The sequence below is a fragment of the Phycodurus eques genome, chromosome 3, assembly GCF_024500275.1.
Source record: "Phycodurus eques isolate BA_2022a chromosome 3, UOR_Pequ_1.1, whole genome shotgun sequence".
Classification (NCBI taxonomy): domain Eukaryota; kingdom Metazoa; phylum Chordata; class Actinopteri; order Syngnathiformes; family Syngnathidae; genus Phycodurus; species Phycodurus eques.
In genome coordinates this window covers 4,940,510-4,956,630 of record NC_084527.1, presented here as the reverse complement: position 1 = coordinate 4,956,630, position 16,121 = coordinate 4,940,510, and the positions used below count along the sequence as shown (strand labels likewise).

The 16,121-nt window shown below is 41.4% G+C and overlaps 6 protein-coding genes and 1 non-coding gene across 12 annotated transcripts in view; 4 read left to right on the top strand and 3 right to left on the bottom strand.

The window, feature by feature from the left end:
• The window catches only part of sgsm1a (small G protein signaling modulator 1a), a 35,803-nt gene extending 34,945 nt beyond the window's left edge, over nucleotides 1–858 (top strand). For all 4 annotated transcript variants that reach the window (XM_061671638.1, XM_061671639.1, XM_061671636.1 and 1 more), the window contains one exon: nucleotides 24–858. In XM_061671638.1, coding sequence (XP_061527622.1) covers nucleotides 24–112 — 89 coding nt within the window. In that variant the 3' untranslated portion in view covers nucleotides 113–858. The remainder of the gene's footprint in view (nucleotides 1–23) is intronic.
• A 936-nt stretch (nucleotides 859–1,794) lies between these two features.
• On the bottom strand, nucleotides 1,795–1,867 carry trnak-uuu (transfer RNA lysine (anticodon UUU)). Its single transcript has one exon. It is a non-coding gene; the product is annotated as a tRNA-Lys (tRNA).
• Nucleotides 1,868–2,439: 572 nt separating this feature from the next.
• On the top strand, nucleotides 2,440–5,987 carry gatc (glutamyl-tRNA amidotransferase subunit C). 2 transcript variants are annotated; one of them, XR_009768361.1, is made up of 6 exons: nucleotides 2,440–2,843; nucleotides 2,909–2,959; nucleotides 3,752–3,921; nucleotides 4,021–4,124; nucleotides 4,222–4,369; nucleotides 5,224–5,987. XR_009768361.1 is itself a non-coding variant. In XM_061673309.1 (5 exons), the coding sequence occupies exons 1-5, from the start codon at nucleotides 2,646–2,648 to the stop codon at nucleotides 4,281–4,283; spliced, it is 585 nt and encodes a 194-aa protein (XP_061529293.1). In that variant the 5' UTR covers nucleotides 2,440–2,645; the 3' UTR covers nucleotides 4,284–5,987. The 2 variants fall into 2 exon arrangements, 1 of the variants encoding a protein (XP_061529293.1); XM_061673309.1 differs by having other exon boundaries at nucleotides 4,222–5,987.
• A 113-nt stretch (nucleotides 5,988–6,100) lies between these two features.
• On the top strand, nucleotides 6,101–7,203 carry isg15 (ISG15 ubiquitin like modifier). Its single transcript, XM_061673308.1, has 2 exons — nucleotides 6,101–6,334; nucleotides 6,411–7,203. The coding sequence occupies exon 2, from the start codon at nucleotides 6,422–6,424 to the stop codon at nucleotides 6,887–6,889; it is 468 nt and encodes a 155-aa protein (XP_061529292.1). The 5' UTR covers nucleotides 6,101–6,334; nucleotides 6,411–6,421; the 3' UTR covers nucleotides 6,890–7,203.
• Nucleotides 6,738–9,142, bottom strand: pxmp2 (peroxisomal membrane protein 2). The gene is made up of 5 exons (XM_061673306.1): nucleotides 8,947–9,142; nucleotides 8,566–8,688; nucleotides 8,065–8,227; nucleotides 7,414–7,533; nucleotides 6,738–7,337 (listed from the first exon to the last, which is right to left on the bottom strand). The coding sequence occupies exons 1-5, from the start codon at nucleotides 9,054–9,056 to the stop codon at nucleotides 7,269–7,271; spliced, it is 585 nt and encodes a 194-aa protein (XP_061529290.1). The 5' UTR covers nucleotides 9,057–9,142; the 3' UTR covers nucleotides 6,738–7,268.
• Nucleotides 9,143–9,915: 773 nt separating this feature from the next.
• Nucleotides 9,916–12,301, bottom strand: unga (uracil DNA glycosylase a). Its single transcript, XM_061671632.1, has 7 exons — nucleotides 12,142–12,301; nucleotides 11,572–11,772; nucleotides 11,150–11,245; nucleotides 10,866–10,963; nucleotides 10,663–10,751; nucleotides 10,412–10,590; nucleotides 9,916–10,337 (listed from the first exon to the last, which is right to left on the bottom strand). Exons 1-7 carry the CDS (start codon nucleotides 12,232–12,234, stop codon nucleotides 10,197–10,199), a joined length of 897 nt encoding a protein of 298 aa, XP_061527616.1. The 5' UTR covers nucleotides 12,235–12,301; the 3' UTR covers nucleotides 9,916–10,196.
• On the top strand, nucleotides 11,724–15,480 carry alkbh2 (alkB homolog 2, alpha-ketoglutarate dependent dioxygenase). 2 transcript variants are annotated; one of them, XM_061671633.1, is made up of 4 exons: nucleotides 11,724–11,810; nucleotides 14,297–14,570; nucleotides 14,649–14,847; nucleotides 14,910–15,480. In XM_061671633.1, the coding sequence occupies exons 2-4, from the start codon at nucleotides 14,321–14,323 to the stop codon at nucleotides 15,217–15,219; spliced, it is 759 nt and encodes a 252-aa protein (XP_061527617.1). In that variant the 5' UTR covers nucleotides 11,724–11,810; nucleotides 14,297–14,320; the 3' UTR covers nucleotides 15,220–15,480. The 2 variants fall into 2 exon arrangements, with proteins under 2 accessions (XP_061527617.1, XP_061527618.1); XM_061671634.1 differs by lacking the exon at nucleotides 11,724–11,810 and adding an exon at nucleotides 12,483–12,573.
• The last annotated feature ends 641 nt before the right edge of the window (nucleotides 15,481–16,121 follow it).

Below are 16,121 nucleotides of genomic sequence, written 5' to 3'. Positions count from 1 at the left end.
ACGAACATGGTCTTGTCTTTCAGAGATGGCCGAGCATCACAACATCAAGCAGATTTTGACATTGGCAAGAAATCTGGTGTACAAGGTGCAGATGCTGATCGAGAACAAGTGATAGCGATGGTTGTCTTCTTTTTCCTTCCAATCAAATGTAATCATCTGTAGCAGCAACACGCACGCACGCACACACACACACACACACACACACAGACACACACACACACACATACATCACCGCACATACACATACATTATACTGTATTACAAATATGCCTTTACCATCATTGGTTGCAGCCTTGATTGAGCCTCAATGACTGTATGCTCCTCTATGTCATTTGTGTAGTCAACAGGTCTATGATAATATTCTGCTTTATTGAGTAATTGTCAGTATCTGCAAATACATACTATGTGTTTTATGTAAAACCCTTAAGTGTCCAACGTTAATCAGAACAGACTTAATCACATTGTAAGTTAAGGTTAGTTGCATATTTCAAAACAAAATAGATCAGAGATGAATTCAAACTATTTTGAATGACCAGTTATTGATTAAGAAATACCGTGTTGCTGAAACTTGTTTAATAGCCAATGTTTACATCATTAAAATATGATTAAAATAAACTTCCCCACCTTCTCTCCTCAAGTGAAGGAATGAATGAATGTTAGTTTTACAGACATGATTAATACCCATTTAGAGCTAAGTACCACATAAGTGATTTTATATTGACAGTATTTCCAATGTCTGAGCTGCCTTCCTGCCTTGTTATGTGTATTGTGCTAATCGTGAGATCGTTATTTGTTAAATCATAGTCTTATATTTAATAACTCACATTTCAGAGTCATTGTCTTTTCTTGCTGTTTTTTTTTTCCATGAACAGCTTTATTTTGTACATTGTACCACTTTGATTTTTGTATTGTTTGTCAGTTTTGTTTTCTTGCAGAAATTCTATAATTTATATTATAAAGGCGAAGAACAGCGAACGCAGTGATGTTTTTAGTTTTTATGTGACCAATTGCGGTGCAAATGAAAAGTACATGTCCCTGCTTGTGAATTATTTTTAACGTTGTTTGCAAAAAATATACTGGAAAAGTAGCTGTGTTAATGTTTTGGCATATTTAAGCATTGACGATGACAAATACGATACAGTATGTGCTTTTAACCATTCAATTAATGATTTTCCAAATGTCAAGCTTCCTATTTATTGCCTCTTTATGAATGTGGTCAAATGGATTGCATTGATGTTTCAATTGATGTTGCCAGCAAGCCTACTTTAATTTATTGTCACATTTATTTGCCATCATGATTTTTTTATTATTATTATTATTGAATCATGTTTTCACTCAGATGTTGCTATTTTGGTAAAACTTGTATTTTTATTTTGTGCCAAGTTCTAACCTGTATTGTAAGACAAATTATATTCTGAGAGCTCATATATAATATAATATATATTAAATGGTATATGTTATTGTAACATCAGCGGAATCATCTTTTCTTATTCACACTAATACACGAAACCCTGCCAAATAAAGATATTATGTTTTGTCTGCCAACATTTGCATTTCAAGGATATACAATAATATGACTGACCATTTTATGATGATAAAATAAATGACCAATTAATACAGAATTGGTTGCAGGCGTTCGTGTTTCCTAATAAAGGGGCTGCGATGACGCAACTGTCATATTCCTCTCTTTAGGCATACACGCTATCATACGTCATTAAAATTATTGATGTTAAAAATCCACCTTGAGCAGACCCAAATGAAAAGCAACCGATCTGTATTTTGTCAAAAAGTCATCGCCCGAACAGGGACTTGAACCCTGGACCCTCAGATTAAAAGTCTGATGCTCTACCGACTGAGCTATCCGGGCTCTGAACAACGGTAACTCCTCTGTCAATAAAAAGTGTACTGCAATAATTTCAGTACGTTACACAACTGTATTTTCCTTCGTTCTTTTCTGTGACTATTTGAAAACAGACGCGTACTTGTGGGAGGTGAATGAATAAAAAAAAAAAAAAGAAAGACATTTTGGGACAGCCAACTGTTTTTGCCAAACGACGGAAAAGGCAACGAATTGTTTCGTTAGTTTTATAACTGGTAGCACCGGTTTTCAGTGACACGTGGGTGCCGGTAGACAAGCAGCATGATTTAAACCATCAACATGATGTCCTGTTGCCTCATATAATCTACCAAAACTTACTACATTGGCTCAGATAAGTCAGATCAATTTGTCAAATAAACATTTTGTATTTTGTACGAAGCATGATTCAATATATCAACGCCTAAATATTAGAAAGAATACATGCTATATAGGCCTTAAATAATTGCGCAAAAGAAAATCTAAAAGTCCTGTATTGATAATAGTATGTCGTTGTTTTTTCTTGTTGGCTAATGCATCTTTACGGGTAGCGAACTATCTCGCTTTGGTGTCATCTTTGTCCTTTTTGCGCATGCGCATTATTGCTTAGGCAGTATGGTTTAGTGATGGACACGGCAGTTCTTTTAAGAGTACTGATTGGTTTAAAATCTTTGGCTAGCCTAGCTTGAAGAAACGTCTTTTGCCCCCTTTTTTTTACCCACGAAATCTGGCGCATTTTAAAAGCACGAGGTTTTTTTTGTTTTTTTTTTGCAATTTTGTGTTGCTAACAATGCTAAACACTTCCGCGTTCTGTGTCGCTGTCGGGCGAACGTGGCGCAAAGTGTCACAGTCAGTCACTTCGGCTAAATGTTGTTTGTCAAACAATGGCTACTCGCGGTCACGTTTCGACCGTGGAAGGAGATGTTGTCGCTGCTGTCCGGTTGCTAACGGGACGCGTGAGTCCAGTTCTCAACCACACAACTCGAAGGTAAATCGACGGGATCAACGTGAAGTCAGATAACAGGTAATGATGTGTTCTGCTCGGGTTTGAAGGTGCCCGCAGCTGCAACCTGGGAGCCGATAACAGAGGACCAGCTGCCACCGGTATGACCTTGTTACTTTGTAAATGCGCAGCTAATTGTCAAGGCAAGTTTATTTATATACCACCATTCATGTGGCTAAACATGAAACGCTAATATGGGGGAAAAAAATAATAATAATAATTTGTAAATCACAAAACAAAAGCAAGATGATAAAGTAATATTTGATTTACGAAAAATCAGCAGTGAACAATGAGATTCTCAAGACAGATTGAGAAGTACTAACTGGTGAGTAACTTCTGGTTTATTTTCTTTTAATCGGAGCATGAATGTCAAACCGACAATAATATAAAAGGGGAATGAGCAAATTAATATTGCCCAGCAATATTTTTGGGATAAAATGAATTAATCCACTCCGCCTCGAGAAACAGTCATAAATTAATTTTGCACTACAGCATCTTCCCCAAAAAGATGGACATTTGACAGTTTATGACCTTAAAACACAGCCAATGTTGGCATGCGTACAGTTAAAACAATATTTTCTCCAGTTTGTCGTGGAGTTCTTGCAGGTTGAAATGTTGAGATTTTTAGGCAATCCAAGACGACAGCGTGTTACGTAGCTTTTTTCTCTCTCTCTCTCTCTCTCTCTCTCTCTCTCTCTCTCTCCTCCTTCGTATTCTGTAAGGTAAACACAATAGATTGTGATTTATGCTGCATCTCTCGTTACGGAAATGAGCCACTTTGATAATTTAACATTAACAAAAAACAACTAACACTGCCACTTTTGGCCTTCAGGTGCCTGCACAACCATACGGGAGAGCATACGAATGGAAGTGTCACTGTTGTTGTTTTCCAGCCGACGCGTGTAGCACCCGACCTGGTGGACAAACTTGAGCGCCTGGCCTTGGTGGACTTCCGCACCAAAGAGGGCGTGGCCTGTTTGGAGAAGGCCATCAGATTTGCAGATCAGCTTCATGTTGTTGACACCACAGGAGTGGAGCCGATGGATTCGGTTCTGGAGGACAGGTGAATGTTGTTTACGTGGGCTAAAATGTCATTAGAGGGCTCGCAACTCCAGTTTTTCAACACATAAAGCTTGTTTGGATGTCTTTTTTGCACATCCAGGGTTTTATATTTGAGGGATGACACGGTGATGGAAGGCAACCATGCAGAAGAACTTCTGGAGCTCTCCAAAAACACAGTGGAGGAATATTATGTGGCACCACCTGGTAAAATACATTTGCAACAAAAAAAAAATTGTTTTGCTCTGTCTAAACAAAATGCTGCTGATGTAGGTCAATTTCTAATGTACTTGTTTTGCCACAGGAAATATTCCATTACCAAAGCGGGAAGAGCGGGCTGCCATGTTGAAACACTCTGAATTCTGACATCTTGGAACATGTTTTTCATATTGAGGACTAATTTCATCATTTGCTTTGATTGTTTATCAGTACATCTACCGGGTGATTGAAAGGTAACTCCCTATTTTTAAGTACTTGTAATTTATTATCAGGCATAAGCCAGCAGTTTCTCAAGCCGCTTGGGGACCGCATTAACTGATTTCACAAGGAACTCTTGTGGGATGGAAGACATAACTTCTCGTATTCGCCCTTCAAGTTCTTCCAAAGTCGTTGGTTTGGTAGAATAGACTCGATCCTTTAATCATGGAACATGCACAAAAAATTGAGAAAAATATTACAACATATGAATAAATTCTAAGTACAGTGTTCCCTCGCCACGTCGCGCTTCACGTTTTGCGGCCTCAGTGCTTTGCAGGTTTTTCCTAAATATTCATAAAAAAATAATTTCATCAAAAAGTAAAAAATAAAAAAATACAGCAATATCGGCAGCCATCTTGTGGAAAGACACGTTGTTTCATGTTGATGCACGAGAGAGAAGGTGTTCCCCTGCATACCAAACAAAGATGAGTTGACTCAAGAGGCTTTGTACATGCCACGGGCACTCATACAAGGCGCGTCATCGACCAATGAGAGCACGAGTGGATTTCTCCCGTGAGCTGATTGGCTGCGCATCATTCGCAGCCTCACGCAGCATCTTCCCTTGCCTCGCCAGTCTCGTCCACGCTGTTGACTGTCTCGCATACTGTATCTTGGTGTTGTGTTCGCGATAACTTTTGTGGATTAGTTAAGCCCTTACAATGCCGCCTAAGCGCTGTGCCCCTGCGAAAGCTTCCTCCGGGGCGCCCAAGAGGAAGATGATGATGATGACCCTCTGCGAAAAAGTGAAACTTTTAAATATGATCAAAGAGGGCAGAAGTTATGCATGTGTGGCAAACAACAACTACCCATTACCATGTTTTTCTCCAAGGTAAAACCCCAGCTACACCATCAGTGCCTCCAGCAGAAGAGTCTCCGAGTGAACCTAAAGCCTCTACGAGTCAAGTGAGAGCCTCTCCTCCGCAAGCATCGTCGCCTCTCTCAGAAGGCAATGTTGATGAATGTTAATTACTGTATAAGGTTTTATAATTCAAAAATTTAAGTAAACACGTGTACTGTTGTAATCTTTGTCTCAAATGTGTAAATAGTGTTTACGTATTTTAAACATTCTGGTACCCACACACATGAAAATTCCTAGGGGGGGGGGGGGGGGGTCTGTTCCCCATTAACCGCGAAAAACGAGGGCTAATGTATTTTAAAATGGGGAGTTACTTTTCAATCACCCTGTATATTTAGAGTTGCTCACAGCTAATATGACAAACTGCTTGTCATGTGTTGTTATTTTTCAATTTGATGCAAAACATTTAATAAGTTCTTTGTCACTTCTTGATACAGAAGTGCAAATAGTAGTTGCATTAAATGTCATGTATCCATTCTGGTAATGTTCTTTTTTTGGGGGGGAAATTATGTTTTAAAATGTCTACAAATTATGTTTTATAATTTTAAACTTTTAGAAATGTTTCCATATTAAAGATGTCGACACCCTGTGATGTTTGATCGTCGCAATTAGCTAAAATCACCTTTTGTAGAGGTATAATACAGTCATTATTTTTTTACTTAACCTTTTATCTACATTAAATAATTAGACAATTTGATGTGCATTTATATTAACTGGTTCATTCATTGTAATTAAATAAAGAGAATATTTTATTAAAATCCAATTATTTTACATTCACATTTTTAACCTTTTTTTTTTTTCTCTCTCCATTGAAAACACAATGTGTCCCTTGCACTCAAAACCAAAAGTATTCACACCCAGGGACAAGGGGGTGGCCTGCGTTCATGTTATGTGCAGTCATGAAACTTTGGAGAATAGAAACTGAAAGTCATTCATGGTTCGGAGGGGAAAAGAACTTATCAGTGTGGGCGTCTGCAAATGCGCTGCAGTTTGGCAGAACACTGCAAGAAAACTAGTTGAGAAACAGCCGAGTTATCCTGCTCTATCCAAAACCCTTTTCGTCTCCAAAGGTCATCATCACAAGGTAGGTAGCAACCTTGAGCCAAATGACACAATTATTGTGGAGATGCTTTTTGAAGACGTATGTATGAAACTCGCAGGCCAGCTGATCATGGAGATAACCATCACGATGTTGACTGGAACATCCCAAACCCTAACGGTGTGTCCTGAGGACACGGTGAAGACGCTGAAAAACCTAATTGAGACCAAGATGGGGATATCCGCTCATACCCAGAAGCTGGTGTTGGCAGGCAGCCACAGTACCCCTCTGGACGACGACTCCTTGGCCGTCAGCTCCTACGGCCTGCAGGCCGGTTCGCGGGTGTGTCTGCTGGTGAAGGAGTCACAGACCATCCAGGTGTTCTTAAGAAACGAAAAGGGGCAACTGAATACCTACGAGATCGACATGGGCGACTCGGTGAGCGACTTCAAGCAGAAGGTGGCGAGCAGAGAGGGGGTTCCAGTGAGCCAGCAGAGACTCGTTCATCAAGGCCGTGAAATGGCGAGCGGGAAACTAGAGGACTACAACGTCAGAGCTTTGAGCACCATCGACATGACCTTTCGCCTGAGAGGAGGCTGACGAAGAGCCACCTGCACTTAGGTTAGCTTGACTGCAATCTTTTTTCTTTCAATATGTGCTGGTGTGTGTATTCTTCAAAGTCAAATGACTATTATTCTCTTAAATTTATTTTGGACGAATACATTATGATCCACAGTAGTCATACATCTCATGCTTTCATTCCCATTTGGCAGATCTCTGTTACATTTTAAAGCTTGCACAAAACCAGTCAAGTATCCAAAATTAAATCACAGTGTTAAAAGTCATTGTGTAAGTGTGAATTATTTGTCCACATCAGTCCACTGCTGGACAGCTGGCAGTAGAACTCAACGTTTGCTGGCACTCGCAATCATATCGACTTACTCCAGATTATTTTCCTCGCTTGAAATCTTGGGACGTTTCATTTTCTCACCGTTGCAAGGTAAGCATACCAAAATAAGGCGATCATGTTGGCAAATAGCACTCGGAACTGAAAAACACATCAAAGATTTGGCACAAAGCGGAGAGGGTGTGACTGTTGGCAAAATGCTAGTTGAAATACGTACCTCAACAGGCACAAAGTTGACGTTTACGAACTGGAAAGGTGTCCAAACTTTCCAGTTCATCTTCAAAGCAGTCCAGTAGCTTCCTCTAATCTTCTTGATAAAGTCATCCAACCCTTTTGCCTGAAAAACAGATTCAAAAGACTCTCCTTATCTGTAGAATTAAATGTTGCACTGGTTGTTGCTATACCAAGTTATTATACCCAAAAGTAATCAACAATAACCTAATTTTAGAGACCGTAACTACTCATTAAAAGGCCTTTGTGAAGTTTCAAGTTTAGAATTTCTGGATTTGCTTTCATGGCCTCCATCACCTGCCTCACCGTAGGACCATGCGAGTCAAGGTTAGCATGTTATACATATTTTTTTTTCTCCCAAACTGCTGTGCCTCCTTCAAAGTCTTCTGGTGGCCCGCAGTGGACACAAACTCTAAAAAGTGCTCGATTACTCGATGAATAAATCAAAATACAAGTGCAATCGGAATCATGAACAATTTGTCTTCTTGAATTTGAAACTTAAGTGTAAGGAGACCATTCCTCATATTTACACATTAAAGTCAATGAATAAGTGGTTCCGATGAATAATAACTATAGAATGGATACAAATTTACCATAGAGGTTTTATCAATTGGTCCGCATCATCATAGCTCCTCACCTCCAGGATGTTCATAACCAAGTAGAAAATCATCAGGAAGCCAGGAGCAAAAACAAGGCGATCCAAAAGCAGACGTTTGACGACGCAGTACGGATCTGTAGTTGGCATCCACATCTCCATCAGCTGGTAAAAGTAATGACTGAGTGGTCCAGTCACCAACAAACTGGAACCACGTAGCAGAGTGTGACGACCACCAAATGGCTTTTAATTGTTGAGGGCTAATTGATGGTTATTGTCACGGTTGTCCTCACTATAGATAAAGACTAACAACCATTCACTATAGAGAAAAGCCACACAAATACAAGGAAAACATGGTTTTGTTTTGTTTTGTTTTTCCAATGTAGTTGTACAGCATGTAGGTTAAACTGATGGTGGGGGGGGGGGAATTGGAAATGATTTATTTTGATCTCTTTTTTTTTTTATGTACTTGAAAAGAGGTTTGTAGACTTTTTATATCCACTGTAAGTAAGTAAGAATAAAAGAGTGTGTAAAAAGTCTCACCCATAAATGGCATAGCGTGCAGCTCCAGCTGTGTCAATCCCTTTGACAGAAGCATCACTTTGGGACTTTTTTCTTGCCTCCAAAATCTGAGAAAGAAGATTTCCCAAGGCTGAGAGGATGCCACTGAAAGTATCAAGGACAAACACAAACTGAGAACGCGCTGCGTTGTAAGTGACGTTGTCAAAACGGAAATGCAGAGGGAATTTATGAAAGTCTCTCTATGCGCAAAAGCTGATTGGCTGCAGAGGCTGCGTGTCAAGACAGCCTTTGGTCAGTGCAAGCAGACATACAACACGTAATAAGACTTCAACTTGACAGGACACTGACAACTGGCTGCAGAGCACCAGCAAAGCAAACATGTCAAAGTCCACGACCACGAACCTTGTTACAGATTTAGTCAGAATTGGATATTTCTTCAGAAGAAATAGATACTGAGAAAGTAAACGATATTGAATCGACGCATCCCGGAGCGCCACACTTTGCACGGGCATTGTCCCGTCTTCTGTCACGCGAATTTGAAGTTAATTAAACAATAGACAGGGCCCGAACTTCGCTGGGGTGGAACTTCTGCCAACGCTTCCGGTCAACGTCGTGCGTCACCAGTGGCGTCCTTACGTCATCATATGCGACCAGAAGAGTTCACCCACGGCGCGCTGGTTTTCGTTTTTCATGTAGAAATGATTTAGAACAGTCTGTAATTACGACTTTTTTTTTCTTCCCTCGGACCTGTATTACATAAAGCAATACTTGATCGACGGGTTGGGAAACAAATAAAAACAAATTACTACATCCAACTCGTAGCTGTAGGAGCCCTGGTTTGTTTCTCCTCAACAAGTTAGTCCCATTTTGGGGTAATGGGAGACTGTGACACCCGAAATATGAATCCGTAATTTTATTTTGGCCGCCATCATTACTCAAAACCTGCTTCACAAAAGATAGAATGTTAGAAATTGAAGCAAGATATTCAGTACTTTTATTGGCCATCTTGAGTGCCTCATTAGCAAACGTGTGACCGCATATTCGAGTGAGTTTCGTGCGAGACAATCACTTGTAGCGATAAATCTGGATTTTAAATTGGACTGCGATGTTGTCTTTGAAATTTTAGGCTCTTCTGCCTCATTTGGCCTTTTCCGTTTCCACAGAAGTTCTAAAGAAAAACCTGTAGATTCAGTAGTACAAAGTTCATCCTTACACGACCTTCATGTGCACCTCAAATGTTTTAACGTCATTGGCTGTTCGTTTGCCCTAAACATATGCCTCAGTGACAAACATACTTGGAAACCACACGTGCTTGTCATGAGTCTTTATTACTAAAAAAAATAATAATATCTTCAACTTTTTAGTGTAACGATTGAGCCACACAGGTGAACAAATGTGAGAGGTAGTAACATTTTTGTATAAAAAAAAAAAAAGGCCACATTGTACAAACATGCAACACTAAAACTCCAAGTACAACAGAAATGTATCAAAAAAAGAAAGGCGATAAATGAACTTCCCACAAACGTTGAGAGAGTTCCTAGTGAAAACATGTTATCGAAAGATAACTTTGAAAACGTAGACATGCTTATAGAGGAGTCTGTGTGTGTAGTTACTCAACATGGTGCGAAAAAAAAGCAGACAAGTGCAACAGTTTAAAGTGCCTTCCAGTCAACAGGTGACTTCCCGGTTTTCTTCAGAAGCTCGTTGGCCTTCGAGAAATGTTTGCAGCCAAAGAATCCACGGTGAGCCGACAGGGGAGACGGATGCACCGCCTGCAGGACGTGGTGTCGTTTCTAGCCATCCCAGGAATATCATTATAATTTCTTTCCCGAGCGGTGGACTATTCACAGCAGCAGTGTGCACTCACCCTGTTAATGGTGGCCCCCTTCTTCTGAGCGTACGCCCCCCACAGAACGAACACCAGGCCCTCCAGATTGTCGCTGAGCCACTGCACAACGGCGTCGGTGAACGTTTCCCAGCCCGTGTCTTTGTGCGAGTTGGCCTGGTGCGCACGCACCGTCAACACGGCATTGAGCAACAACACACCTGTGGGTGGTAGCTAACACGTCAGTTATGTCGTGAGACACGTTCAGCCCAACTACAATTCGACAAGCAAACCTTGTTTGGCCCAGCCGCTTAGATCTCCGTGCCTAGGGTGCTGGAAGCCTTCAATGTCAGTCGCCAGCTCTTTGTACACGTTCTCCAAACTGGAAATGGATGGAAAACTCGTGCCTCATAGTGGTGCCAGGTTTAATACACACGCGCACACACGAAAAACAACGAACAAAAAGGTTCACAGAATACTTTCAAATTTAGATGACCTGGGAGGTGGAGGCACAGGACTTTTGACGCTGAAACACAATCCGTGGGCTTGGTTTGGACCATGATACGGGTCCTGACCAAGGATCACCACTTTAACCTGGAGGTAGAAAAAAGAGGGAAGTTTACAGTGACATCATGAAGAGATCTGAACAAAACAAAACAAAAAAGTGCTTGCAACGGTTAACTTCGTGGCAAATGTGAATGTCGTCATTATTATTATCATGACCATGAACATGTGTCATTAGCAGAAGAGGTACTGGGCAGGTGGCTCAATAGGACGCACATGGCGGACTTCACACATCTGCGTCCAGGTGAAGACATGGTCGGCGGGCGGGTACACAGTGTGATGTTTCCGCTCTTCGTTGACAAACTCCATCAACTGGGGGGGGGGGGGGGGGTGAAAGGGTGAAAGGGTGAAAGGGCTTTGCGTCGTTAAACTGCGAGAGTGATGCATTAACTACCTTTAAGAGTTTTGTGTCCGGAGAGAATTTTTTTTTTTCCCCAAGCACCCCCTCAAAATTCTAAAATGTCAAAACAATTAGACTTTGAAATATTACACATACCTACAAGTGTATGCATGCACATTTTTTTATGATTATTATTTAGTGCACCCCCCCAAAAAAAAAAAAAAAAAATCAGCTCGTGGACCCCTATTCGACAACCACTGTTCCAGAAAGCGTGCTCAGTGGTGTATGGCCTACTCACCTGTTTGAAATAAGGTTTCCCAAACTCAGCAGCCAGTGCCTTTTGCCAGCTCTCCCCAAAACCGGTAGGAGTCCAACCGGAAGAGAGCCTCTGCAACGCCGCCTTCTTGTTGCGGGCGATCAGGTCCAGCTGCTCCTGAGACAGAGGAGCCGAGCGGGAGCCGGAGGGCTCCGCCTCAACCTCCGACGACTTGCGCTTCCTCTGCATGGTTGGAAAGAATTGTGCAAAACGCAAAGCAGGTGAGGGGCGAACTGCGAAGGAAAGTACCGGCCAAAGCAGCCCGCGTCGCACCGCCAGTAACATGTTGTTGACGTTGTGTCATGAACATTCTGTGCTGCTTTTGAATGCAGCTCTGTTGTCGCTGCTGTGCAGGAAACGGTCAGCAAATTCAAACGCGCGCGCTGCTGGTGCTATTTGGCTGCAAATAACTCAGTTAAAAAATAATATGAATAATAAAAAATGGTCACCGGGAATGCCTAACAGCGTGCTCCAAACATTAGTTTGTAAAAAAAAAATATATATATATATATATATATGTACATATACACACACACATACACACACGCTCACCGAGTCCTTCGCATCCTGCTCGTTTAAGTCTTTGCAAGACCTCTTTTTGGAAAGCGGTGAGAAAAATGAATGAATAGTCTTCTGCCCGATCATGTTGTTGCCCGAACGTGAATTATTAAAAGCAGCAATGTGGAAAGCGCGTGAAGACTGCGAACAGCTTTCACGATCTCGCGCCAATACTTGACGTCACGAAACAATATAATGAGCTGCGAGGCGTTCAAGAGCCACTGGGGTTTTCGCAACACTTAAGTTGGGAAATGTTACGTTGTCTTGTGGCTGTTAGTGTTGTTGGGAGCTTTTTTTTTTTTTTTTTCACAATATGAATGGCACCTTGCGTTAGAATAGCCGTCTTGAACTTGTTTTCATCGCGGGCCACTTCATATGGTTGTCCTCGGGAGGACGGTTATAACGGCAAAACCACATCACTTTTCGGTACGTAGCATGGTTTGCTTCAGTTTCAGTTTATTTTTGAATGGGGAAATTGCAATTTCAGAAAACACATGAAGTACACATGGTTAAAAAAGCCAGAATTAGCCAGAAGGTTAGTTTTCATATGTAGTCCCCTGGCCATGATGTAAAAATCAAACTATACTATTAAGAGAGAATAAAACCATTTTTTTTTTATCATAACAAAAAAACAACATAATATACTTGTCTTTTAGTGTTGGCAGCTATAGGTGTTAACTAGCCACATTTTCAGTTTTTTTGTGAAGGCCTTGTATGTTGTAAGCAGTTTAACCTCCTCGGGTACTGAGTTCCACTCACCAGCGCTCCTCACTGACCAGGCTGACTTACTTAATTACTTGTTTGTACAAAACTTCCAATGTTTTTTTTTGCATTCTGACCAGCCTGGGACCAACTGGTTATGCAATAGTTAAAGTGACTAAGAATCATTGAATGCAAGTAAATTTTTGCAGCTTCAGTTGACATGTCATTTCGAATTGCACGAAAATTTGCGAGGTTTAATTTGATATTTTTACACAATTTGTCAATATGGGCTTTAAAGGAAAGCTGTGAATCTATTATTAACCCAAGATATTTGTATTGGCTGACAATTTGCATTTTTTCTCTTTTAACAAGTATGTCGGGGTCAGGTGATACTCTATTTGTTTTCGTGAAATACATGCCTACAGTTTTAGAAACGTTTAGCTGTAGACAGCACACCCGCAACCAAGTTGTGACACAGGACATTGTATTAGTGAGTTTAGCAGCAACAGTATCTTTGGAGCGACCATGAACAAAGAAAACTGTGTCGTCTGCATACATTACGCACTCTGCTTCAGAGCAAACAGTGGGCAAATCGTTGATATAAAGACTAAATAAAAGGGGGCCCGATATTGATCCCTGAGGGACTCCAGAGGTTAGCCTAAGAGGCTCTGATCTGCAGTTGTTAACTGATTGTTAACAACTGTTAACAGATTGTGTTCGGTCATGCAGATATGATTAAATCCAGCTCACAGCTTTGCGAGAGAAGTTAAATTTTGAGAGCTTGGTAAGAAGAACAGAGTGATTTACTGTATCGAAATCTTTCCTGAGGTCCAAGAACACCGCCCCTACAACTCCACCCTTGTCGAGAGAAGATTTTATTTTCTCAATGAAGAGGCATGTAGCCATTTCAGTAGAATGCTTGGATCTGAAACCAAACTGCATGGCGTGGAGGGAGGGGGAGCTGCTGTTTACATAATGGACAATCTAACGTTACACACACAGTATGGGAACAAAAAAAAAATGTAAAAGTATGGGAGCAACATGTAAAAAAACAACTTAACTGAAAACAAGCTGTTAAACTTTTATGTGAACGGGAACAGACTGAATGACATCTAAAATGAAACATGAACAGCCTCAATATTTGATTTTCAGATAAGCACAACACCAGTACTTCGTCTTCTTTTTAGGAAATGAGCAATGCAGAAAAGTGCCAAAGTGATAGTTTCAACAGTATTATGATGCCATAAAACTAATGATATTTTTTTAAATTACTTTGGCTTTATCCAAAGAGCCCGGGAGCCCGCTTGCATTTGTAGCTATTAAAACAACAACAACAACAACATGGCCATGATGTCTGATAGTTCGAAGCTGAGCTGCACTGTGTTTGTATAGCCAAACCAAGAACAATCTTGCTTTTTTTAATGTCACATCTTGTTTATGTCTACAGATGTAAATATTTTTCAAATGTTCAATGGAGAAGTTTGTGCATGAATGCCCATGCACTGATGACGCCGAAATAAGTCCACCGAAGAAGCTGAAACGGGGGGAAGGTAAAGGGGACGAACAGTTGGTGGATGCTGAGGACGAGGAATTTTCTGATCCTGTTCCCTGGCAAAAAATAGAGTCAGAAAGTCTTGACTGTGACTATGCTTTGCTCTTCACCAAGGAGGAAGCTGACCACCTTTTCCAAAAGCTGGAGGAGGAGGTGATCTACTCAACAGGTGACAGTCATTTTTATTATTTTAAAGGTCTGACAGGAGGTAGACGAGTGGTGGAGTGACACTATCTTTATATTCCAGGGGAAGAAGCAAAGGTGCAGGTGTTTGGAAAGGTGTACGACATACCCAGGAAACAGGCAACATATGGAGATACGGGATTAACATACATTTATTCTGGAGTGACACGTTTCGCCTGCCCATGGACACCCACCCTGGAATATATTCGGGATTCTGTCACCAAAATAACAGGACACACGTTCAATTTTGTCCTGATCAACAGGTAAGAAATATATAACACGAACACGATGGATTTGATAAGATTCTGACTGCAATCTTGTCTAGGTACAAAGATGGCCAGGATCACATGGGCGAGCATCGCGATGACGAGAGGGAGCTAGACCCTCTGTCCCCCATAGCCTCGGTCTCGCTCGGCGCCGCACGAGATTTCATTTTCCGCCACAGGGACGCCCGAGGGAAACGGAGCGGTCGGCGCGTGGAGCCCGTCAAGCTGGTGCTGGCCCACGGAAGCCTGCTCCTCATGAACTCGCCCACCAACTCTTTCTGGTATCACAGCCTTCCCGTTCGAAAGAAAGTCCTCCTGCCTCGCATTAACCTCACATTCAGACGCATCTTGTCCAGCAGCAAAAAATAAACACCATCACATCCTTGCCATCGATTTACTCATTTCAGTTGTGGATTATGTACACAGAAAGAATTGCTGGTATCCTTCCATTAAAGGAACACCGACGGTTGAGACGGAACATTCTGACAGCGGGCACCACTTTTCACTTCAAAATAGCTTGATAGGGCGGCATGGCGGATGACTGGTTAGCACTTCTGCCTCACAGTTCTGAGGACCGGGGTTCAAATCCCGGTCCCGCCTGTGTGGAGTTTGCATGTTCTCCCCGTGCCTGCGTGGGTTTCTTCCCACATCCCAAAAACATGCATTACTTGAAGACTACATTGCCCGTAGGTGTGAATGTGAGTGCGAATGGTTGTTTGTTTTCTACGTGCCCTGTGATTGGCTGGCGACCAGTTCAGGGTGTACCCCGCCTCCTCCGTGTTTCATTGTCGGTCGTGTTCTTGTCGATAGGTGCACAAGTCTCATTGAGTGACACAAATCTCTTCATTGCAACAAAATAATTTGTCATTTTTGTTCACATTGGCTTCATTAGTTTTGAAGTAATTCTGATGAAACCACAAATATAAAGTAATCCCTGATTTCCAGTTGTTCATTTTGTCAATTTTGTTTTCAGATTCAAATGATTTGTAACCATTGTGGTTCGTTCCTTAAATGGAAGCGGACCGACAATTTTGTCCACATATGTACATTCAATCTCAGTCAATATCCGGAGTCTTATTGCTTGGAAAAAAAGAGAGCCACGTATCTGCAAATAAAACTATAACATTAAATGGTTTCACCTTTTAGAGATTGCACACAAACATTTCACATGAACACTGTACAATAGTGCAAATTGCAAACATAAACAACAGGCCTCGGGCCCTCATCGTTACTTCTCAGGTGGTTTGGAAGGAGGAAAACGGCAGTAATGC

Bases quoted from the DNA above. Each gene is read 5' to 3' on its own strand.
- gatc (XM_061673309.1), top strand. From the start codon at position 2,646: ATGCTAAACACTTCCGCGTTCTGTGTCGCTGTCGGGCGAACGTGGCGC. The intron at 2,960-3,751 runs GTATGACCTTGT...GTTGTTTTCCAG, and splicing joins CAGAGGACCAGCTGCCACCG to CCGACGCGTGTAGCACCCGA. The intron at 3,922-4,020 runs GTGAATGTTGTT...TTGCACATCCAG, and splicing joins GATTCGGTTCTGGAGGACAG to GGTTTTATATTTGAGGGATG.
- pxmp2 (XM_061673306.1), bottom strand. From the start codon at position 9,056: ATGCCCGTGCAAAGTGTGGCGCTCCGGGATGCGTCGATTCAATATCGT. The intron at 7,534-8,064 runs GTGAGGAGCTAT...TCTGTTTTTCAG, and splicing joins TGGTTATGAACATCCTGGAG to GCAAAAGGGTTGGATGACTT. The intron at 7,338-7,413 runs GTACGTATTTCA...TGTGTTTTTCAG, and splicing joins TCAACTTTGTGCCTGTTGAG to TTCCGAGTGCTATTTGCCAA.
- isg15 (XM_061673308.1), top strand. From the start codon at position 6,422: ATGGAGATAACCATCACGATGTTGACTGGAACATCCCAAACCCTAACG.
- unga (XM_061671632.1), bottom strand. From the start codon at position 12,234: ATGATCGGGCAGAAGACTATTCATTCATTTTTCTCACCGCTTTCCAAA. The intron at 11,246-11,571 runs GTGAGTAGGCCA...CCCCCCCCCCAG, and splicing joins GGAAACCTTATTTCAAACAG to TTGATGGAGTTTGTCAACGA. The intron at 10,964-11,149 runs GTGCGTCCTATT...TTCTACCTCCAG, and splicing joins AGATGTGTGAAGTCCGCCAT to GTTAAAGTGGTGATCCTTGG.
- alkbh2 (XM_061671633.1), top strand. From the start codon at position 14,321: ATGGAGAAGTTTGTGCATGAATGCCCATGCACTGATGACGCCGAAATA. The intron at 14,571-14,648 runs GTGACAGTCATT...TTTATATTCCAG, and splicing joins GGAGGTGATCTACTCAACAG to GGGAAGAAGCAAAGGTGCAG. The intron at 14,848-14,909 runs GTAAGAAATATA...AATCTTGTCTAG, and splicing joins AATTTTGTCCTGATCAACAG to GTACAAAGATGGCCAGGATC.